The sequence below is a fragment of the Conger conger genome, chromosome 1, assembly GCF_963514075.1.
Source record: "Conger conger chromosome 1, fConCon1.1, whole genome shotgun sequence".
Lineage (NCBI taxonomy): Eukaryota > Metazoa > Chordata > Actinopteri > Anguilliformes > Congridae > Conger > Conger conger.
Genome location: NC_083760.1, coordinates 51,535,720 through 51,557,692, shown reverse-complemented (window position 1 = coordinate 51,557,692; position 21,973 = coordinate 51,535,720). Strand labels below are relative to the sequence as shown.

The window sequence follows — 21,973 nt, the reverse complement described above, 5'->3', positions numbered from 1 at the left end:
ATTTGATTTTGTCCCTGTGTATCTGTTGCACATTCTAAAACCATGTCTTATCATCACCGTATCTTTCCTTCATTCAATCTGCCTGTAAATGCTGGCTTTGTCTCCACAGTTTGTTTTTTCTGAAAAACCTGTGCTGTTTGACGTTTCATTTTCTTCTATATTGTATAAGAAAGCTCTCTTGTTGCTCACTGCTGTCCCCCTGGCTTCCATCCTGTTTTACCCTGGGACTCATCTATATTCTCTCTCTTAAGAATTTCATCTACTTCTTTCAGCTGCTGGTTTTAATGTCTGCCAAAAACACTGTTGAGCTACATTTTCAACAATCTCACCAAGTCTACAGCAGCTTGTCTCAATATCTACTAATGCTGAGTGAAGCTGGGTGTGTCCAGCAATCCCTCTGGAACTTGCCAACTTTTTTTCACCTCAGGAAAAAGGTTTTGTGCAGCCAATTTTATTTATGCAAACTGCATGACGCAGAATTATTTCACTTGCCTTTGTTTGAGCATGTTCTTTCACTGTGGTATCCTTTATGCTACAAAATAAAAAATTCACACAATAATATCCTGTTTATCCACTTTTTATATTAAACATTATGCTTAACTGACTGTGTGTTTTTGTTTAGCTTTTTACAAACAAATTATTTAATTCAACAACATTCATAACAACTTAAAATATAAGACACTAGCAATCAACATGTGCAGTGACAAATAATAACCTATGCAAGTTCATGCTTATCATTTTTACAAACTTGTTTGTCAATTTTGTGGATTTTCTGTGAGAAGCACAATGTGCAACTTCAATCAGCACATTAGTATAAATACTTTTTTAGGGTTTTGAATGCATTTCAATGTAGTTTGTGAAGCAAATTACCATCCACTTAAATTTCAGTGTATATCAATTTTGTTTTTTGATGGTTAAGCCTGACTGAGAAAGTAATTCAAGGTTTTTTTGAAAACTGTCCACTGAATGCAATGAAAATATAATTCAGTTTGGTCCACTTATTGTTGTTGTTGCTGCTGTGCTAACTGTGTGAAGGGTTCTGAAAAAGTAAACAAGAAAGTATGTGTTAGCAATTGTAAAAAAGAAAAAAGAAAAAAGAAAAAAATCAGCTACATTGCAACATTGCACTTCTTTCATTACTTTATTGGCATTAATAAATGAGCTCAAAAGAGTGATCAGCCTGGTTTTTCCTTCACGGAAACAGCTACAATATTCTGAACTGATAAACTAAGTCAACACTCAACGTTGATTTATCATCAGAAATAATTGACAATATAGACAAATTGCATGACCTCAACGGTGACGTCCAATGTGCGTTTTTACGTTGACTGAATATTAAGGTTGCCCACGGAAAACCGAAAAAGTTAGTGCATAAACAACGGGTTAAAATGCTCTGTTTAACTAGGCTACTGTAGGAGGAAGTAGGAAGTGGCCTTTGTATAGTTTCGGTAGCAAAGCTGCGACGAGCCTCCCTTGTAATTATGACATCTATTTAATGTAAGGGTGAGATCTGTTTGCTGTTGTCTTTGGTAGGTTGTGCGGTTGGAAAATACGGTTGTGGGCTACGGTGCGTTCTAAGTCACTTGCTGTGTAATTCAACAGCCCGATGTGTCAGCGTAAAGGCACTGCAGCGGGACTGGAGACGGGACAGTAGAGTCCTTAGTACTGGTCTCTCCATACAGGTAAATACTGACCACATGTAAGATTTTTAATTACGATATTAATACGACTCTGTGATTCTAGCCGATTCTAACCTACAACTGCGTGCTCCTGTGTTTAAACCCATGGGGGGTTAAATGATTAACTATGACATTATTGTTTTATTACACATATAAAAAAATTCAACAGTTCAAGAAAATGCGTAGTAGCTAAAGGCTACGTAGCTAATAGCCTATTTTATTAATGTAATTTACAGTAAGAGATGGTGGGGTATTTTTCTACAGTCTAGGGTGGAGACAAGGGTACTTTTGACTAATTAAAAGAATAAACGAGTGTCAGCTCTCGTTAAACCAGTACCCGATTGGACTTTGTAGTTGCCGCGGGGCTTTCCAACTGCATACAAATATTTGGATGAAATTTCTTTCCCAAAAGGGGGTTGTCCTCTGATTAGCTGCTTTGTTATATGTAGCACTGGAATAAATGTATACATTGTGTTTAATTACATGAATTGTTAGGCCTGAGAATATTTAAAATGAGGATATATCTAAGCCTACATTAGGTTCTTTAACCAGAGTTACTTTCTCAAGCAAATTGCAAAGCAAAAGCAAATATTTTTATTTGGCTTCCTCTAAGTAATATGATTACAATGCATGCTCATTTTCAGGGTTTGTTTGTGTAGCAGGCAATACATCTTACAACATGGGATGGAACTTTGTCTCACACAAATTCTGTGCAAATTAAAAGCTGGCAACATGCAGAGGTTCTTGCTGTTTATCGGTTCCTTCTCAGAGATAATTGGAACTTTTATTTCAGACAAGACTGTGTTCTGGCACTGCTCCAAGCTCTTGTCCTCATCAACATAACAATATTCCTTTTTAGTATTGAGGACAATTCGTAACTTCACTGACAACAAGGACCTCTCAGGTTTAACAGAATAACAACAGAGAAACAACAGAATAGTTATATGCAGGACTGCAGTATGTTATCAGGCAGCTAAATAAACAAGAGCCTTCCCAGGGAGAAATTCTAAATTAGCACAGGATGGGGCTACTTGTATACACTAAACAGAATGCAGCCATGGTCTGCAGCCTTAATTTCCATGCAGTGCTGAGTTAAACTCTGCTATCCCTCCCAAGAGGTTGGCGAAAATGCAAAAATAAACACACACTAGAATGTAGAGCACTGTGTGGGCATCGATTTTCCACAGCGTCAATTCGCATCATGAACGGCACGAAAGTGTGTGGTAAATATGCTGTTGACGCTATGGGGCTGGGCCGAGTATGACTGGATGCTCTTTCATTTTCACAATTTCTCGTGACCCAGTATTGCACCTGTGGGCCCTCTTAATCTAATCCTTCTTAATCTGAGATTATAGTTTTATTCTGCGTGCTCAGTGGGATTGGATCACAGGGAAATTGGCTGTGGACTCTTTCTCTTAAATGCAACACCACGCCCCGTCCCTGGCTGTGTTATCCCATTTATGAGGCTCACCAACACTTGCCTTACTGATTTTGTGGACTATTTTCACTTCCTATTACTTCCTTAAAACGTACTGAGGGCTGACCACCATTTTGTTTCAATTGTTGCCGCTCAATGTAGGGGGTTTCCTTGGGCTATAAGTAGCCATAGGAGCAACATTTATGCACCACTTCAGAAGAACAAAACCTCGCACATCTTTTGTATGTGAAGACCAGTTTTGTGTCAACTTCCCTCTTATTTGTTTCCAGCTTCTTCCCAAGGTCTCAGGCCTACAGATAATGGAGTCTGCCAGAGAGTGCTCTTGATGTGTAGGACCAAAGCATTGTTCTGGCAACACCAAATTCAGCCACAAATAAATGAGACCTTAGTGTCTGAAGGAGAAGCTTTTGAGTTCACTCGTCAAAGACCATGTAAGATGGTCTCTTTACATTCACAGCTTCTCAGGATGCACTCAAACAAGTAACTGGGATTGATCTCCAAACCTTGAGCAAAACTATAAAACTAATATATAATAGAGATATCATTCAGGGTGACAGTGAGTAACCCAACCCCACTTCTTTTTGAAAATTGTTCAAGTAATTAATTCAATTAAGTTTTCAACAGAATATGGGGTTGAAGGACACCCGGAATATTTGTATGGCCCCACATAATAATATAAAGTAACAATCTATAGGCAGTCATTTCCTGAAACACATGTGCCCTCAATCAACAGCTGTTTAAAATAGTTCAGCAGTGGTGCTGTAAGTTGAAAGGTAAATTGCTTTTTTAAAGTAGGCTAACTGTGGCTTAGGGAAATCCGCCTAAACAAAAATAAATATATTTGCTCTTCATTAATGCCTCAATATAAATACTTTATTTTGCATTTTTACACGATTTTTCACTTACAGTATGAAATCGACTTCTCATGCTGGAGAGCTTAGAGCTTTAAAACACTTAATGGGCATTTCATGGAAAACAATCTGTGAAATAATGACAGAGCAAATGGTTGGAGCCAGTAATGTAAAAATAGAAGCTGTCCAGTTTTCCACTTGTCTCTGCCTTAACTGATGTCGGGTGTGTTTAATCCCCTGTAATGTTCTTGTTTTAAGCACGTACAAATGATTAAAAGGAACACTCCTCGGTCACTGTGGCCACAGGCTGGGGGGCTGAGTGTTTATTTGCTTTTTTACCCCACAGAATGATGGTTGACAGAACTGCGCTGTATCTACAGTGCTAAAGGAGAAAGCAAGCAGGAGTGGTCACCATGGCGAGCAACATTCCAACGCCGACGAACACAGAGGCCCAGCGATCCACGTTTTTTTGCCCGCTGTGCCTTAGCAACTATCCTCTGGCAGCAACAAGCAAACTGCATGCATGCGACTGTGTCTTCTGCACTTCGGTGAGCTCCAACCCTCTCTGCCTAAGCCCTTTACCCTGAATTTTTCCCCAGCACTGTATCGCTTGGTTTCAGTTTTGTGTACTCTTCTAAAAGTTGTGTTTCTCTAAAGTTTTTTATTGCGGTTATACCCAGGATTATGCCGACATGTTAAAAAGTGACTGAGGTTTGTGCAAGCAGAAGGAAGCAGAACTTAATCTGAAGGTTTGGCTACAGACTTTTGTAGGAAAGCGGGGTATAGGTTTATGGGGCATTGGGACTCCTTTTGGTATAGGAGTGAGCTGTACCAGTGTGATGGGTTACACCTGAACCGGAGGGGACATTTTGTACTGGGCCAGCATATGCTTAGGGTAGCATAGGAATATTTAAACTAGGGACTTGGGGGGCAGGGAGGATAGAGAGTGAAATGGGCTGTCCAGACATCTCCAGAAAATCTTTTTAAAGCAAAAATTTGGTAATGGTGTCTTGGGACAGCAGGGAGTGAGGAAACGGGAGAGGATGTGTTGAAGCAACAGTCTGAAATGTCTTTGTTTAAATGTTTGTTTAAAGAAGTATAAAATAATTTGAGGCTGTTATTAAGAGTGGGAGCTATGACATTGTAGGGATTACAGATTACAGAGACATGGCGTGTGAGGGAGATGAGACTATTATCATGGGTGACTTCAATTACTTCAAATATTAACTGGAATTTGATAGGGAAGAGGTGAGGAGGAATTTTTAGATGTTATAAATTACCTTTTTTTTGGCTACCAAGGGTTTTGATGTTAGCAGAGCTTATAATATTGTATATTTATAACTCCAAAAAGCATTTGCATAAAATACCGCATGACAAACTCTTTACCAAAATGAGGACTGTAGGAATTACAGGAGCCATTTCAGAGTTCAGAACCGGTTATAGATAGTAGTAGAAGATAGTAGTATTAGTACTAGTACTAGTACTAGTATCTGTTATCTGAACAGGGTATTTTGGGAAGTGGAGTCCCACAGGGATTGGTGCTCTTTCTCATTATACATTAATGACCTTGACAGAAACATTAAAAGTATGTTAGTAAAATTTGCAGATGATACAAAACTACGTGGTTTAGCTAACAGTTTGGAATCTGCTGAAGTAATCCAGGAAGATTTAAACAGAATCCAGAAGTGGGCGGAAACCTGACAAATGAAATTCAATATAACCAAATGTATGGCAGGATTACTTTATGGGTAGTTCAAAATTAGAGTTGAAAATGACTTAATAATATACCTGATCAAAGCCTTTCAGGTTCTTGTCAATGTACAGTAGCGGTAAAAAGGCCAACAGGATGCTAGGATACATAGCCAAGAGTATAAACCCAAGGAAGTTATACTTACTTTATACTCACCTTGTCAGACCATAAAGTACTGTGTGCAGTTCCCTGAGGTGCTGGAAAAGAGGCGCAAGAAAATGTTCAGAGAAGGGCAACCAGATAGATTCCGTGTATAAAAGATAAAAGTTATGAGGAAAGACTTAAGGTGCTTAAACTCTTTAAGCTTAGTAAAAGGAGACTTGGGAGGCGTTTGATTAGGGCTTTTAAATTCATTAAAGGGATTAACAAAGTCAACTACAGGCAATTCCTCAGGGTGAGTTTGGTTAGCAGAACAAGGGGCCAGAAATGGAAAGGAAGGATAAATTCTGCACAATTATTAGTATTTTTTGTATTTTTCACACAGAATGCTCACTATGTGGAATATCCAGCTAGTAGTGGATAGGGTGCTAGATACTATTTAGCTGTTAGGCAAACTAAGCAGTAGGTACACTTTAGTGGTAGGATAAGGCGGGCACTGCTGGGCTGAATGTTATGTCATGTTATGTATTCAGTACAGCTGCTGTACCAACCTTCAACTTGTCAGAGAAGTACCTTCAGCTTTTGTTGCGAAACAGAATAAAATGAAGCTTTGTCCTGGCACAGTTGCTCTCCCCGCCTGAAACTGTTATTCTTTCAGAACAGGTTTGGGTGCTGGGTGAAGAAACGCCTGAACTGTGTGACATAGCAAAACACAGCAATCTCTAGTATGGAGCACAATTCTATGGAGAAAGTCATTTCTGTGGAAAAAGTAAAACACATCGTAGGTTTGCTGTGTTGTATGTAGCCAGGCCATGACTATCTCATCCATGTAACCTTTGCATGGTTTTAGAACAGGAACAGGAATCACCTTTTTTTGGAGCCAGCAGAGGGTTCGCACAGCTCTTTAGTCTTTGGGGTGCAGTTATTTGACAGGTTGTATTCATTGGACATGACTGATATGTGTGTACCTTTTTCATTTTCAAGGGTATTTATTTATTACTATTTTTAACTTGTTCTTGGACGGACTTGTTCTCTGTTTCCCAGGCAGCGATACTACTTTGTCGTAGTTGTTCACTTCTCATTGTTGTTTCTGTAATGCAGCATAATTTTCCCTGAACAGACTAAAGATACACAGATTGATTGATGGTTAATAGGGCAATGGTTGGTTTTCTCTCCAGTGTTTGCAAGAGTATGCACAACTGGCAGTTCGAGAGGGCGGGGGTGCCCCTATCACCTGCCCTGCCATGCCATGCCTGAGGAACGGAATCCTGCTGGACTCAGAGGTATAGTCCACGCTGACATTGGTGGAAATAAAAAACGGGTGGTGTTTTTTGTTTATCGCACCTTTTGTTTATTTTCTGTAAAGTGTAGAGACTGTAGGAATAAAAATCCCAGTATGGCAGCTGTTTCTGAGATGCTGGAACCACGTCAGGCACCCACAATTTTACCACAGTCACTTAGATCACACATCTTCCCCATTCTAATGTTTGGCCAAGTGAGTGTAGGTTGTCATCACTTCCAAAGAATAGTTTCAACATGTATTAGCAATTAGTTGAGGAATTATTATTTGAGGAAGTTCCTCTGTCAGCTCTTTGTGCGGCAAAGTGGGTGTTCTTGAGAAATTACAAGATGGTCAAGTGCAAGTATCTATACTATATAAATAAAGATATTTGTTTGCGTGTATCATCTTATGATCTCCTTCAACCCCTCTCATGACAGTTTGTCATGACAGTTTGGAAAGCACCGCTTTACGCAGAGTCAACTGAGCCTGGTCTACAAACTACTGTGTTTTCTCTTGTCATTGCAGATCACAGACTTTGCTCCAGACCAAGTTCAGCTCTACCAACGGCTCAGGTTCGAAAGAGGTGAGCTGCGCTGACATATCGGACCACGCCATTGGAGAAGGACGGTTACCCACACACCAGCTTCCCCATTCTAAACAATGATTATCCATTCTCCCTGCTGAAACTGAAACATTCCGTATCTGATGCAGAAATGTCTAAAGCAGCATTACCAAAGATAGTACTGTGGCAATTCTATAACATTGTAACAAAACTCCAGTCTTCATGTGGAATACGTTGTAGTTAAGAAGCAGAAGGGTCAGGAGCAATGCGGGAACTGAATATTTAGTTTGTCTGAAGAATCTGTGATGAAGGTTTGGGACACATGGGGCCTCAGTTTCTCCCACACAGTGGTGGTCTTTAAATGACAGGCAGGTTCTGTGGCTGTGTGGTTCTTGCAAGATTACATTCAGTCCGGTGTTGCCCTGAGGTGTCCGTGCAGAATCACCAAAATGTTGTGCTTTAAGTATCTGCTTTTTACCTATCTCTGGCGAATGGATCTACATACCTTAATGTTTGGAACTTTTTCTTGGGGGGAAGTATTTGAAAGTTAACCCCAGGGAAAGGGTTAACTTTCAAAGTCCCTGACAGGCTCACCAAGAACAAGTACTGACACATCCAGCCAGATTCTTTCCCTGGGATGATTGAGCTTTTGATGCAATTTAGTTAAAACCACCCACAAAACCCTTCAGAGAGTAAGGGTTAAGTAAACGGTAATACTTTTCTGATTAGATGCGCATTGCTGCTTCCCTAGTTTCACAGAAGCAATGTCTTTCCCCTTGTTGCATGTAGGCACAGCGGCAGCAACGTACAGGTGACTACTATTTGAATGGCGCATATGTGTATACTGTGTGAACTGAATGTCTAACCTCTGTATGAAGCTGTGCGCAAACTGAGTTACCTCTGTAATCTGATGCTCTCCTAGGGGTGCACCATGACCCCACTAAGGCCTGGTGCCCAGTGTTGGAGTGCCAGGCAGTGTGTGCCATCAGGCCCAGCCCAGAGGGCCAGCTCACGCCCGTGCCATGCCTGGCCTGTTGTGCAGTCTTCTGCTCACTGTGCAGGGGGCCCTGGCAAGATGGGCACACCTGCCCGGAGAGTCAGCCACTGACGTCACTGCCAGACCCAGGGGGCAGGTACGTCGGAGCACACTTTGTTTAACAGTAGAGCCATTTTGTTTTGTTTGTCACCACCCTGGTTCACATTTCTCTTAGTTACCGCTCCTTACTGGAGGATTAATGTAAGGCTCACTCTTGGTCCTAGAGAGCCGCAGGGTGTGCTGGTTTTTGTTTTGGCCTTAATATCCAACCAATTCAGACCCAAGAAACCAGATGAGGTTTCTTAATGGGTCAATTCATTGATCAAATGCTGAGTAAGAAGAAAAGTCTGCACACCCTGCAGCTCTCCAGGACCAGGACCACTGATGTAAGGTTTTTATTTTCTGATTCAGGAAATATGACATTGCTAGAGAAACCATTTGCAAGCTTGGTTTTTAGTACGATCTATTATGAATATCCTTCTATTATTCTTCATACTAATTGCTACTATTACTGATGAACTATCTCAAATGCATATTTTAAATAGATTTTTTTTTGATATTAGTCAAATTTGTTCTCAAGATCCCTGAGAATTTGATAGAAGCAAAACATACAGACAAATTGTGTTTTGAACATAGGAGAAAATAGATTTATCTATAGAGTAATGCACTCATTTTGATGTATAAACAGTTAAAGTATTTCAAATATAGTATTCAACCCAGGTCTCTATTGCTACTCTTCTTCTTGGAATGTAGCTACCTCAGCTTCCAGCTAGTATCATGCGCAGTGAAATCTTGCAGGCCTAGCAATGTTGTGAATGTTGTGAAAGCTCTGATGGCCTATCCTCTCTGCAGCATCCACCTCGGCAGTGAGCCCGCGGCCGTGAAGCAGTGCCCTGTGTGCGGTGTCTACATCGAGCGGAACCAGGGCTGCGCCCAGATGCTGTGCAAGAGCTGCAAACACACCTTCTGCTGGCACTGCCTCCAGAACCTGGATGTAGGTGTTACCCTAAGGCTAACTCTTCTGCTAGCACTGCCTCCAGAACCTGGATGTGCTACCCTAATGCTAACTATTCTGACGGCACTGCTTCCAGAACCTGGATGTAAGTGTTACTCTAATGCTAAGTAATCTGCTGGCACTGCCTCTAGAACCTGGATGTAAGTGTTACTCTAATGCTAAGTAATCTGCTGGCACTGCCTCTAGAACCTGGATGTAAGTGTTACTCTAATGCTAACTAATCTGCTGGCACTTTACAACCATGCGCTTTGATTTCTGCACTCAACACAAACAGCTGACATCACTCGCGAGGTCCGTTCGGATCCTACTAAAAAACTGACATCCGAAAGCTTCCCACATTATTTGCGTCAATGCATTTTCGAATGATTTATAGTCAATTTCGTTCTGCTCACGTTTGATGAATGAGGCCCACTGTGTTTTTAAAACTGTAGCATGCATTTTACCACATGGTTGGCATAATTACTGGTCTGTGTCTGTCTTAAAGGGTGACATATTCCTGCGACACTATGACAAGGGGCCATGCAGGAACAAGCTTGGACACTCCCGAGCCTCTGTCATGTGGAACAGAACACAGGTGAGCAGTGCTGTGATGTTTTCGCTTTCTCTCCTTTTCTGTCTCTCACTCACTCACACACACACACACACACACACACACACACATACACACATGCAGGCATGCACACATGCTCTCATGCACACTTACTAGCTGAAGTAAGAGTGGCTGTCTGGCAGGTCGCCATTTCGATCCCCCACCAATGTCCCTGAGCAAGACACATAACTCCCAATTGCTCCAGGCCAGCTGGCTGGTGCCTTGCATGGTTGGTGTGTGCGTGTGAATAGGTGAATATGAGGAATTAATTGTGAAGTGATGTGGATAAAAGCGCTATATAAATGCAGACCATTTTCCATTGATCTTGAAGTGCAGTGGCATGGCTGTGTTCTCCCCGGCAGGTGGTGGGTATCCTGGTGGGCGTGAGCATCATCGTGCTGGTGACCTCTCCTCTGCTCCTCCTGGCCTCACCCTGCATTGTGTGCTGCGTCTGCAAGCCCTGTGGAGGCAGCAAGAAGAAGAAGAAGAATAATGACCTCAGTCTACGTGATTCCGCTGTATAGAAATGGACGCTACCACCACCCCGCCCTCTCACTCCTGCCCCTCCTCCTCCAAGCCCACGTGCTAATTTTACACAACCTTTAATAGACCGGTTTTGCTGGATACAGAAGTGCCTACTACATCGTGCCTGATGTGTAATGGTCCAGATTTGCCTTCCATTCTATTATGTTAAGATAAACAAATAGCTACACAATACATAGAACCACAAGAACAAGTAAATTAAGTGCTAGATAAATGGCAGACATTATTTCATGTTGTGAAAGTGGGTACTGCATTACTTTCTGAATTGGATGCTGGGTTATATTAATCTAAGCTAGTATCTAATTCAGTAAATAATGTGGCCATCAGCAGTTCCTGCATTAAAATCATTCCTGGCACAACTTTTCATGATTACAGTAGGTTTTCAATGCCAAAGGCCAATGGTGTGTGCGTGTGTGTGAATGCATATGGCGTGCTATATTGTTTATAGTATTCTGTTCTTTGTTTATGTATCAAATATTTTGTACTGTCCTTCTGAATCAAATAAATGCCATGTATTGACTTTGCAAATATAGCTTTGTAATTGGACATGATTTTCACATTGCAGGAATTATTGCAGGGAATTATTGTAAAGGTAACTGAACATCTGATCTTTATATTGCCTGGATTTTCTAGTGCATACCAAGAATTCAAATTGTGTTTTTCATTTTTCCTGAGTAATTACCCAAACAATTAATGCTACTGATTGGGCAGACTGTCTTCACACCTGGGGCATGTTCAAAATTAAAACGTTTTGCTACGGTTTTTGTGTTGAACGATATGTTTTCTCCCAACGGTGTGCAACATTTTGCAACAGGCTTTGAGGTATGTTTGCTCCCGTTTGGTGGGTGTGTCGGGTGTAGCCCGAATGAATGAATCTGCTTTAAAAGCCGAAGAACGCCTTCTCAGAAGCCACAGGAGCAAAAACATCCTGGTTTGCAACAGGATGTTCAACGCGCCACCGTTTCTGTTTAAGTAAACTACGTTTGCTACGTTTTGTCGGGACTGAACGTGGCCCTTACTCCCAGGTAAAGCAGTTCTTGGCCCTCGATGATTGAACTCTTATATAGGGCATACTGGAAGTTGGTATCTCATCTAATGGGCCCTGTGTATGCAGGTTTTCATTCCAACCAATTACTTGATTCCAGACAACAGAAATAACACATTTCATTGTATAAATTATGTATATGGAAACCGATAGCCCTAATTCAGCAAATAATTAAACAAATTATATTGTCTGATATAATCATATAATAATATATTGATCTGAGGCTGGAATAAAAACTGCCATAGGCACGGCCCCCCATGGAACCAGCCCTCCATGGAGTTTGAGAGCACTGATCTAAACTGTTATGAAGCGACACCTCGTGGAAGGCAACAGAGACAGCAGGGAAGTTGACTTTCAAAGTGATCCGGAGGCAATAGTTAATGTAAAAGTGAAAATCTTTTGAAAACTCGAAAATGACGACGCAAGGACCATTTTTTCCTGGTAAAATGTTGTTATAGCTAAATTATTACTATTACTTTATTTGAAGAAACTCGTTATAATGTATAATGCGTAAGGGGAGAATTTGCAGAACAAAAGGGTGCATGCTTTCCTTTAAGTTAGCTCTTGCAACAGCTATGACGAATGACACTTGTGAAAGCTGTATTGACTTTATAGACTTTTAATGACGGTAAAATGTTGGCCATGCTTAGGAACGTCGTATACTGCAAGCGAATTAACTAACCCTTGACATTTAATGGTTCGCTGTTGTGACTAACCACTGGCAAGAAAAGTTGTAGCCTAGCTATTAATTCTCGAGCGAAGGACATTTTGTCAACGGTGGCACTGCAGAGATAGTATTTTTCGTTGACAACTATATTATACAACATTAATGATAATACAAACAATATATTCATAATGTATATTAAAATTCATTTTCACAGCGATTCCAAAAATCCCGTATGCGCCAGACGCTGGACCGCAAGATGTTTTGTGTTTCAGGAACTATAATGCTACTGAAGTACGTAGGTGTGAAAGGACCTGCAATGCATAGATTACTTTAGTGTGCCGAATTCGAAACAGTGCACATCATTATAACACACTTCGAGAAATGCACATCACATTGTGATTCAGCCATTTTGTTCATAATTTACCCATTTGACATTCATAGACTAGTTGTCCAAACTGCTTGGGGGGAAAAGATAATTTGTTCACAGAATCCAATTAAGCTACAGTATCTAAATGTGTAGGTGCTGCTGGGAAAGAAGATGGAGGACTGGCTGAGGTTCTCTGTTTGTTACTGGCACTCCTTCTGTGGAACTGGTAAGATTCAAAATAAAATCCTGTCAATCATTAGTGCCTATGGCTGGCCGTGATTCAGAGTATTTGTACTCACAATACACCAGATACACTAGCTTTGATCAGCTAGCTGCTAAAAATGTAAATTTTCTGAATGAACAACACCCCATATTGTACATTCACTTTAGAATGTTTGCATGAAATTAATCCAGAAGGTATTCTACTGAACTTTCATAAAAGTGTCCAAGTGTTCCTTATGGTTATTATGTTCCTTATGCTATTCATTCTCATGAAGAGTCCATTTTATTAACTGTGGAGTGAGCTATTGGGGTTCTAGGTTGGTTCAAGTCAACATGGTTTTAAGGCCTGATTTACTAAGACCTTTTGCATGTGCAAAACCTTTTAGCACATGCACAACCAATACAGTGACCAATGATTGGTCAAAAAGTATTGGTTGCATTATTAGTTTGCATGTGCCATAAGGTATTGCATGTATGCTCCTATAAAATCAGTCTTTTGTGCTTTATTGATGTTGCAGTTACACTTGCTAGTTTGCAAATAATTTTGGCCAAGTGTGACATTGTTGTTCACATAACAGTTGTTATGTAGTTATTTTAGTCCCTCTAGAGCAGTGGTGTCCAATCTTATCCTAAAAGGGCCGGCGTGGATGCAGGTTTTTGTTTTAACCCAGCAGTAACACACCTGATTATACTAATGAACTAATCATGGTCTTTAATCAAGACCTTGATGAGTAGAATCAGCTGTCTTAATCCTGTGCTAAAACAACAACCTGCACACACACCGGCCCTTTCTGGATAAGATTGGACACCCCTGCTCTAGAGCATCTGTAATGCAGTTGTACACCTTTCATGTTCTCAACCATGCAGACATCAGACCTGCTGTAGCTAGCCTGCTTGAATTGTCCCAAATGCATTTTGTCCCCACTCCTCAGGTTCTGATCCGTTTGGGTTCTCTACCCTGCAGAGGCCTTGGAATGAGGATGGAACCCCCATGGACATGGCTAAGAAGAGACTACATGCTGCTTTTGAGTTCTTCACCAAATTAGGAGTAAGTGAACTTTCAGTTTACTAAAGGGCCACTTTTATGAACAGTAAAAAGCAAAACCCAGGACTGTAGGTGAAGCAAACCTTTTTCCAATATTTAACATTATGTTATACATTGCATTTGGGCCCTCGCACATTAACAGAGTAATTTAAATAATGATGACATTATGTCTAAATTCATTATGCTTCTACATTCTGTCTAAATGTCAGTGTGCATTTCATTCCACCACAGGTGAAATACTACACCTTTCATGACAGGTATGGATCATGCCGTGATCATTCTGTGCTTTTGACTTCTCCTGTGTCAAAGACATTTTTGCCCGCCTGAGACTTAGGAGGTTTTTTAAAAATAAGTTAGTGTCAAGTTTGTTTACAGGGCACTAAATACATGTGGGAGGTTTTATACAATTTATATATTTAAATATGAAAAAATGCTTCAATTTCATCTGTTGGAGCCCATTCACTTTGGAGTATTTGAAGCTCAATATCTCAGAACACAGGCAGAGCCTTCTAATTCTCAACTCTTGAGTTTTGGGGAGTTGTGATGTTGTGTGATCCATGGTTTTAATGGATTGTTTATTGTTCTGTCAGGGATATGGCTCCTGAAGGAGGGACTCTGGAAGAGTCCAACAGGAATCTAGATGAGATCACCGACATGGCTCTTCAGCTCCAGAATGAGACCGGGGTCAAAGTGCTATGGGTTACCTGCAACCTCTTCGCCCACCCACGGTATCAGATTCTGGAATAAGCCATGAAACTCAATCCATATTATGAAGAGTATATTACATTACATTACATTACATTTGGGGCGGCACGGATGGTGCAGTGGGTAGCACTGCCGCCTCACAGCAAGGAGGTCCTGGGTTCGAATCCCTGTCTGTGTGGGTTTCCTTCAGGTACTCCGGTTTCCTCCCACAGTCCAAAGACATGCAGGTTAGGCTGATTGGAGAGTCTAAATTGCCCATGGGTATGAGTGTGTGAGTGAATGGTGTGTGTGCCCTGCAATGGACTGGCGACCTGTCCAGGGTGTATTCATGCCTTTCGCCCAATGTATGCTGGGATAGGCTCCAGCCGCCCTGCGACCCTGTTCAAGATAAGCGGGTTAGTATGAATGAATGATAATGCCATTTGGCAGACACTCTTATCCAGAGCAACGTACAGTTGATTAGACTAAGCAGGAGACAATCCTCCCCTGGAGTAATGCAGGGTTAAGGGCCTTTCTCAAGAGCCCAACGGCTGTGCGGATCTTATTGTGGCTACACTGGGGATCGAACTACTGACCTTGCGGGTCGTGTACCTTAACCACTACGCTACAGACCGCCCTGTACTGTGGGGTTCTCAGCTTTATATGGATATATTAAATATCCCAACAGATCACCCTTGCTCATCACAATGGGACTTGGTACAATAATGTTCAGTTGATGCTTCTTATTCACCCATTCAATGCAACCCATGGATGCTTTTATTACTCGCCTTCATAACTTGTAACCTATCATCTCAATGAGATTATTTGCCATTGATAAACTTTTGATAGAGTTTTAAATTGTTGTAATGTTTCTTTATAGGTACATGAATGGGGCTGCCACCAACCCAGATTTCCATGTGTTGGCCTTTGCTGCAGCCCAGGTTAAGAAAGGTTTGGAGATCGCCAAGAAGCTGGGAGCAGAGAACTTTGGTAAGCGCTTACTAGGTGGCCTCCTCCAAAAAATGAAAGGTCCAAAAAGTCAAACTTAAAGCCAATTCAAATCAACAATGCTACTTTAAGAACATAATATGCATCATGGTCACTTCCAGACAATGTTCTTGGGGTAAAATAGTCAAATTTGATGATCATTAGAATCAGATCTCACGTTTCTCTGGTAACTTTACATGTTCTAAACAGTTGGTTTTGGTTTTGTCGTCTGCAACGGAGAGGCGGGGTTGTGAATTGGGTGTAGAAGTTTTTTGTATGTAAACACAGGATTGTTGTGCTGGGAATGAAAAAGTCCACCCCTAATTGTTTGGCTACAGCCCCGTCCCTGTATGCTGCTCACACTGCCCTAGGGCTGTGATTCTTAAAATTACAGAGCCCAGGATCCACTTACCTGATTATAGACTAAGGCGCCCTATAGAAAACCTCAATGCATTTAAATTGTCATGTGTGTTGAAAAATGGTCATATGATTAAATACAACGCTGGTATCGCATGCGTCTGTTAAGGTAGATGTAATGTACAGGTAGTGTCCTTCTGTTAAGGGAGATAACATGCAGGTTGCATCTGCCCATAAGGGGTTAAGGAACAACCATGTTCTGACTGTGACCCACACTTATTAAATGTATACTAATGCTTGTAGTAACACCTGATCACAGTACATTAAAATAAAATATTATACATCTCAAACAAATGCACATGGTGTATATTACCAGTGCAGTGTCTAATTTGAGTGGTGGGAATGTCAATAGAATGGGTACGATATTGCCTACAGTGAATTATTCTCATATTCCTGTCTCTCTCATAACTCACAAGTTGGTGCAGTAGCACAGTGTGCAGTAGTACAGATTATCAAGCACGTATGCTTGATTGACTCTTCGTGTGGTACATCTTTGTTGATGCGGTACATCTCGATGTTTATCATTCTCACCATTCCAGTTTTCTGGGGTGGCAGGGAGGGTTTCCTGTCACTGTTCAACACAGACGTAGCAGCTGAACTGAAGCACATGGCAAACTTTTTCAAAATGGCTGTCGGTGAGTATCGGTGAAGATGTGTGAGGCCGCTAGGTTCTCCACCAGCAGCTCTCCCTTAATTCACCGTTTCGTTACGTTGCAGCGTACAAAGAGAAGATCGGCCTTAAGTGCCAGTTTCTTATCGAACCCAAGCCCAAAGAGCCATGCAAACATCAGTATGATTATGGTAAGAATAGCACATAATGCACCTACTCAGTGAACACATGTAATGCATGCAGGAAAAGGATGTGCTCATATCAGGTCCAGAATCATAGTATAGAATGGTTTAATGACATTTTTGCTGAAAATGATTTCACAATATTTTTTATTTTTGTTTTCCACCTTCTCCCTTGTTGGTTGTTGCCAGACGCCATGAGCGTCATAGGGTTTCTCAAGCACTTTGGACTGGACGACCACTTCAAGCTGAACATCGAGCCCAACCACACCACTCTGGCTGGCCATTCCTACGAGCACGATGTTGTCATGGCCTGAGCGTGCGCAGAATTTAAAAAGAATTTCAAATTGCGTTTTTCCTCTCTCTTTAAAAAAGTTGACCATTTCCACTTTTGCTCCTTTGTGCAGGTTTGGCATGCTGGGCTCTGTGGACTCCAATACAGGGTCACCTGACCTGGGCTGGGATACTGACCAGTTCCCCATGGACATCCGAAATGCCACCATGGTGATGAAGGTGAGGGAAGACGAGTGTGTACGTATATGCACGTATGATGCTCTTAGGGGCTGCCATAACTCAGTGGTTCCCAAACTCGGTCCTGGGGCCCTCCTGTGTATGCTGGTTTTCGTTCCAACTACAACTGCGATCCCAAAACTTTTAACAAGCTGTTAATATTTCTTAATTATGTGCTTTTCATGTTCAGAGGGATTATTCACCCTCTTAAGCCACATTTTGTTAGACATAGCTATGTGTACCAAGACGAATAAAACTATATTACAAATAATTCCATCAAAAGAAAAAGTAATTTTCCTTTCATCAAATGATAGACTGAGATTAATCAATAGAATGTTATTCTTCATGGCATGTGTTACTACTTCTGACATAACGTAGCTTAAGAGGGTAAATAATATCTCAAAACATCAATAGCACATAATTAAGAAAAATGAATGGTTCTTGTTCCCAGTCATGTACCTTAGCCACTAGGCTACAGGCTGCCCACAGTCTAATAATAGTCTCCCCCTGTTAGACTATTATTGAACAAGGTGGCCTGCAGCCTGGGGGCCTGAACTTTGATGCCAAGGTGCGGCGAGAGTCCACAGACCTGGAGGACCTGTTCATCGCCCACATCGGAGCCATGGACGCCTTCGCACGCGGCCTGCGAAACGCTGTCAGGATCGTCGAGGACGGTGTGCTGAACAAGATGGTGAAGGTATGGTATAACTAGGGAACACAGGAGAATGACATTACATTATATTACGTTACAGGCACATGGCAGACGCTCTTATCCAGAGCGACGTTCAACAAAGTGCATAACCATAACCATGGATAAGTGCACTGAAATCCCTTGGGGGAAGTTCAGTTCCTAGTGTTAGAAGTGACCACGTGGATAAAAACATTGTTGCTTTTAGTGGAAAAAGATGTTCTACAGTTGGATCATGCCTTTCCACTGGCAGCTGGATTAAACACACAAATACACGTTTATTTGGTTAAGTTGTGAGTACTGTGTGTGTTGGACAGGAGCGCTACATGTCCTTCAGTGCTGGACTTGGTAAGATGCTGGAGGATGGAAGTACGTCTTTGGAAGAAATGGAGGTATGAAAACAATGTATTTATATGTTTAGCAATGTACACTCATCAAGCACTTTATTAGAAACATTTTTACTTTATTACACCTACTTATTTGTGCGATTGTCTAATGAGCCAATTGTGTGGCAGCAGTGCAATGCATACGATCATGTAGACATGGGTCAGGAGCTTCAGTTAATGTTCACATCAACCACCAGAATGGGGGAAAATTGTGATCTAAGTGACTTTGACCATGGAATGATTGTTAGTGGAAGACAGGGTGGTTTGAGTATCTCAGAAACTGCTAAACTCCTGGGATTTTAACACACACACTAGTCTCTAGAATTAGCAAAGAATGGTGCAAAAAATATATATATATATACAGTGAGCAGCAGTTCTACAGACAGAAATGCCTTGTTAATGAGAGACGTCAGAGGAGAAGGGCCAGACTGGTAAAACCAGACAGGAAGATGACAATAATGCAAATAACCTCACATTACAACATTGGTATGCAGAAGAGCATGTCTGAACGCACAACGCATCATAACTCTTACTTGGATAGGCTACAGCAGTAGAAGTCTAAAAAATAAGTCTAATAAATACCTAATAAAGTGCTCGGTGAGTGTATATTTATATATTACATTCACTCTCTCAGATGTTTTTCTACAATGCGGCTCAATATCAGGAAGAAAACTGTTATCCAGCAGAATTGTCCATTTTCTTTCTTCAAATGCAGCTTCTTTATTTACAGGAGTTCATCAAGCAACATGGGGATCCAAAAGTTACATCAGGGAAGCAAGAGAAATATGAGTCCATCTTTAACCACTACTTGTGAAGCATGAGGGAGAGGTTCATCTTTATATAGAATGATTTGCCAATAACTAGAGTGAGAATAACCTCTCATATTTTGCCTCATATTTAGGCTTTGTAGTTCTCATTATGCATTATTATCGGACATCCTCAAGTGAGTTCACTTTTCAGTCAGTTATAAAATGAGGACTGTTATGTATTTGATTTCTTTATATATAATGAGCAATTACTGGCATGAGCTTATTAGTTAATTGACACCACTAAGTGTTAGAGTAGACTGTTTTTTATAAATTGCATGCATTCATTTTTTTCTAAAATATTTTAGTTATGCAACGTACAATTGTAAACTTAAAGTAAAGAAAAACTGGAGAACACTTGTAGGAAGTTAATGAGAGTAATACATGTTTACAGTTTAATATTAGTAATATTAATGTAAATGTACAAGATGTAACTGGTGAGAAGTTGCATTTTACAGTTGGGAGGAGCAATTAGAAATGCCTCCAAGATAAAATGTCTTTGTAATAGTTTTGATGATGACCAAGTTTAAATGTTTAACCTTAGTGAAAACTAATAGTGAATTTCAGTTTAGGGATATTTGTGTTGATTTATGGTTGCATTTCTGAAATAAACTATGAAGGTGATAATGATCACATTTTAAATGTAAATGCAATTAGCATTCAAGAGAATAGCAGTACAACATCAGTAACCTGATGAACCACTGGTATTAGTAGTAGTGATATTTCTGCATGGCAAATAGTTTACTTGTAGATGTAGTAGTGTCATAGAAAAACAGCAGACCCAACTGTCATGACATGCATGCTGCTTGTTCTGAGTAACTGACTCATTAATTGAAAGGGGCATGTTCAAAATAATAGGTAAATTAGATAATTAATTAAATCTGTGAAAAAACAGGTGTCATTAATTGTCCTTTATTAAAGAAGAAGGGAAGCAAATGTTTCACACATTGTTATTAAATATATTTCCTTCTGAATTGCTAAGTAAAACGGGCCATTCCAAATATTGTTCGGAGGAACAACGTCATTTGATTAATAAGTTGATTGGAGAGGGGAAAGCATATGAAGAAGTGCAGCAAATTATAAGATGCTCAGTTAAAATGATCTCATATGCTTTAAAATGGCAACAAAACCAGAAACAAGCGGAAGAAAATGAGCAACTACTGTTAAAACGGATCAAAGAATAGTCAGAATGGCAATTCATCAGCCATTCATCAGCTCCAGAAGGATCAAAGATGATCTACAATTACCTGCAAGTGCTGTTACAGTCAGAAGACATTTGATCGAAGCTAAGCTATCAGCAAGAAGCCCCCATAAAGCACCATTGTAGAAAAAAGGGCATGTGCAGAATCAGTTAAAATTTACCAAGAAACACATTGATTGGCCCAAAGAGAAATGGCGTAACATTCTGTGGACTGATGAGAGTAAAATAGTTCTTTTCGGGTCTAGTAGTTGTCGACAGTACGTCAGACGACCCCCGGGTACTGAATTCAAGCCACAGTACACTGTGAAGACAGTGAAGCATGGTGGCGGAAAAATCATGGTATGGGAATGTTTTTCATGCTATGGTGTTGGGTTCCTATACCAGGGATCATGGATCAGTTTGAATACATCAAAATACTTGAAGAGATTATGTTGCCATATGCCGAAGAGGAAATGCCCCTGAAATGGATGTTTCAACAAGACAACGACCCAAAACACTTGAGTAAGCAAGCAACATCTTGGTGCCAGACAAAAAGGATTGAGGTAATGGAGTGGCCAGCTCAATCCCCCAACCTCAACCCCATTGAAAACTTGTGGAGTAAAAAATGCAGTTTCGGAAGCAAAACCCAAAAATTCACAGGAACTGTGGAATGTAGTTTGTTCATCCTTGGCTGAAATACCTGTATCTAGGTGCCAGAAGTTGGTTGACTCGATGCAACGCAGCAGATGCGCAGTAGTAAAAACAATGGTTATGCAACTACATATTAGTTCATTAATTTAAAGTGAAGTTAAATCTTGAAAAATATCTTCAGTTTATACAGTTTGAAGAGAAAAATATCGACACTGCAATTTTTTTTAAAGAGATTAATATTTTCTTTGCTTCCTGTAAAATAATAATGCTGACTTGATAAAATTTGCTAATGCTTTGATTTGGAATTGAATGTGTAATGTTTCCACTACATTTGAAATATTGAACTAAAAGCTATTCAAAATATTTGCACTTTATTCACTTTTTGTATTTATTTATTTTAACACAACTGTAGGTCTAAAGTAGGTTTCTCAAACTCACGGAGGGCCACAACCTCTTTCGATATTGCATTTCTCAATTTTAAACGCTGATTTAAAATGTTCCGTTTTCTACCGAACTGCACTGTCTCGCTCGCAATCACATTCAATTATTTATTTGCTTATTGTTTTTAAAGAGGTTCAACCCGATTCGGGTGTTAGCACCACGGATTTAGGTTAATGGTCTATAATATCCCTCAGTATAGGATCCATACGTTCAGTTTCCATTCGTCTGTTTATAGTCTAGTGTG

The 21,973-nt window shown here is 40.5% G+C and overlaps 2 protein-coding genes across 5 annotated transcripts; both read left to right on the top strand.

Moving 5' to 3' along the window:
* Positions 1-1,443: 1,443 nt before the first annotated feature.
* rnf144b (ring finger protein 144B) lies at positions 1,444-11,374 on the top strand. 4 transcript variants are annotated; one of them, XM_061259275.1, is made up of 9 exons: positions 1,457-1,497; positions 1,603-1,682; positions 4,315-4,516; positions 6,996-7,100; positions 7,625-7,682; positions 8,584-8,794; positions 9,550-9,691; positions 10,197-10,286; positions 10,664-11,374. In XM_061259275.1, the coding sequence occupies exons 3-9, from the start codon at positions 4,382-4,384 to the stop codon at positions 10,823-10,825; spliced, it is 903 nt and encodes a 300-aa protein (XP_061115259.1). In that variant the 5' UTR covers positions 1,457-1,497; positions 1,603-1,682; positions 4,315-4,381; the 3' UTR covers positions 10,826-11,374. The 4 variants fall into 4 exon arrangements, with proteins under 4 accessions (XP_061115258.1, XP_061115256.1, XP_061115257.1 ...); XM_061259274.1 differs by having other exon boundaries at positions 1,444-1,682; positions 4,349-4,516; XM_061259272.1 differs by having other exon boundaries at positions 1,444-1,682.
* An 836-nt stretch (positions 11,375-12,210) lies between these two features.
* On the top strand, positions 12,211-20,084 carry LOC133141958 (uncharacterized). Its single transcript, XM_061262812.1, is given in 14 exon segments — positions 12,211-12,330; positions 12,771-12,847; positions 13,077-13,149; positions 14,078-14,193; positions 14,422-14,447; positions 14,781-14,918; positions 15,755-15,864; positions 16,818-16,913; positions 16,996-17,079; positions 17,260-17,386; positions 17,475-17,580; positions 18,092-18,274; positions 18,583-18,657; positions 19,382-20,084. Coding segments are annotated over 14 exon segments (1,323 nt in total). The 5' UTR covers positions 12,211-12,302; the 3' UTR covers positions 19,466-20,084.
* Positions 20,085-21,973: the final 1,889 nt, after the last annotated feature.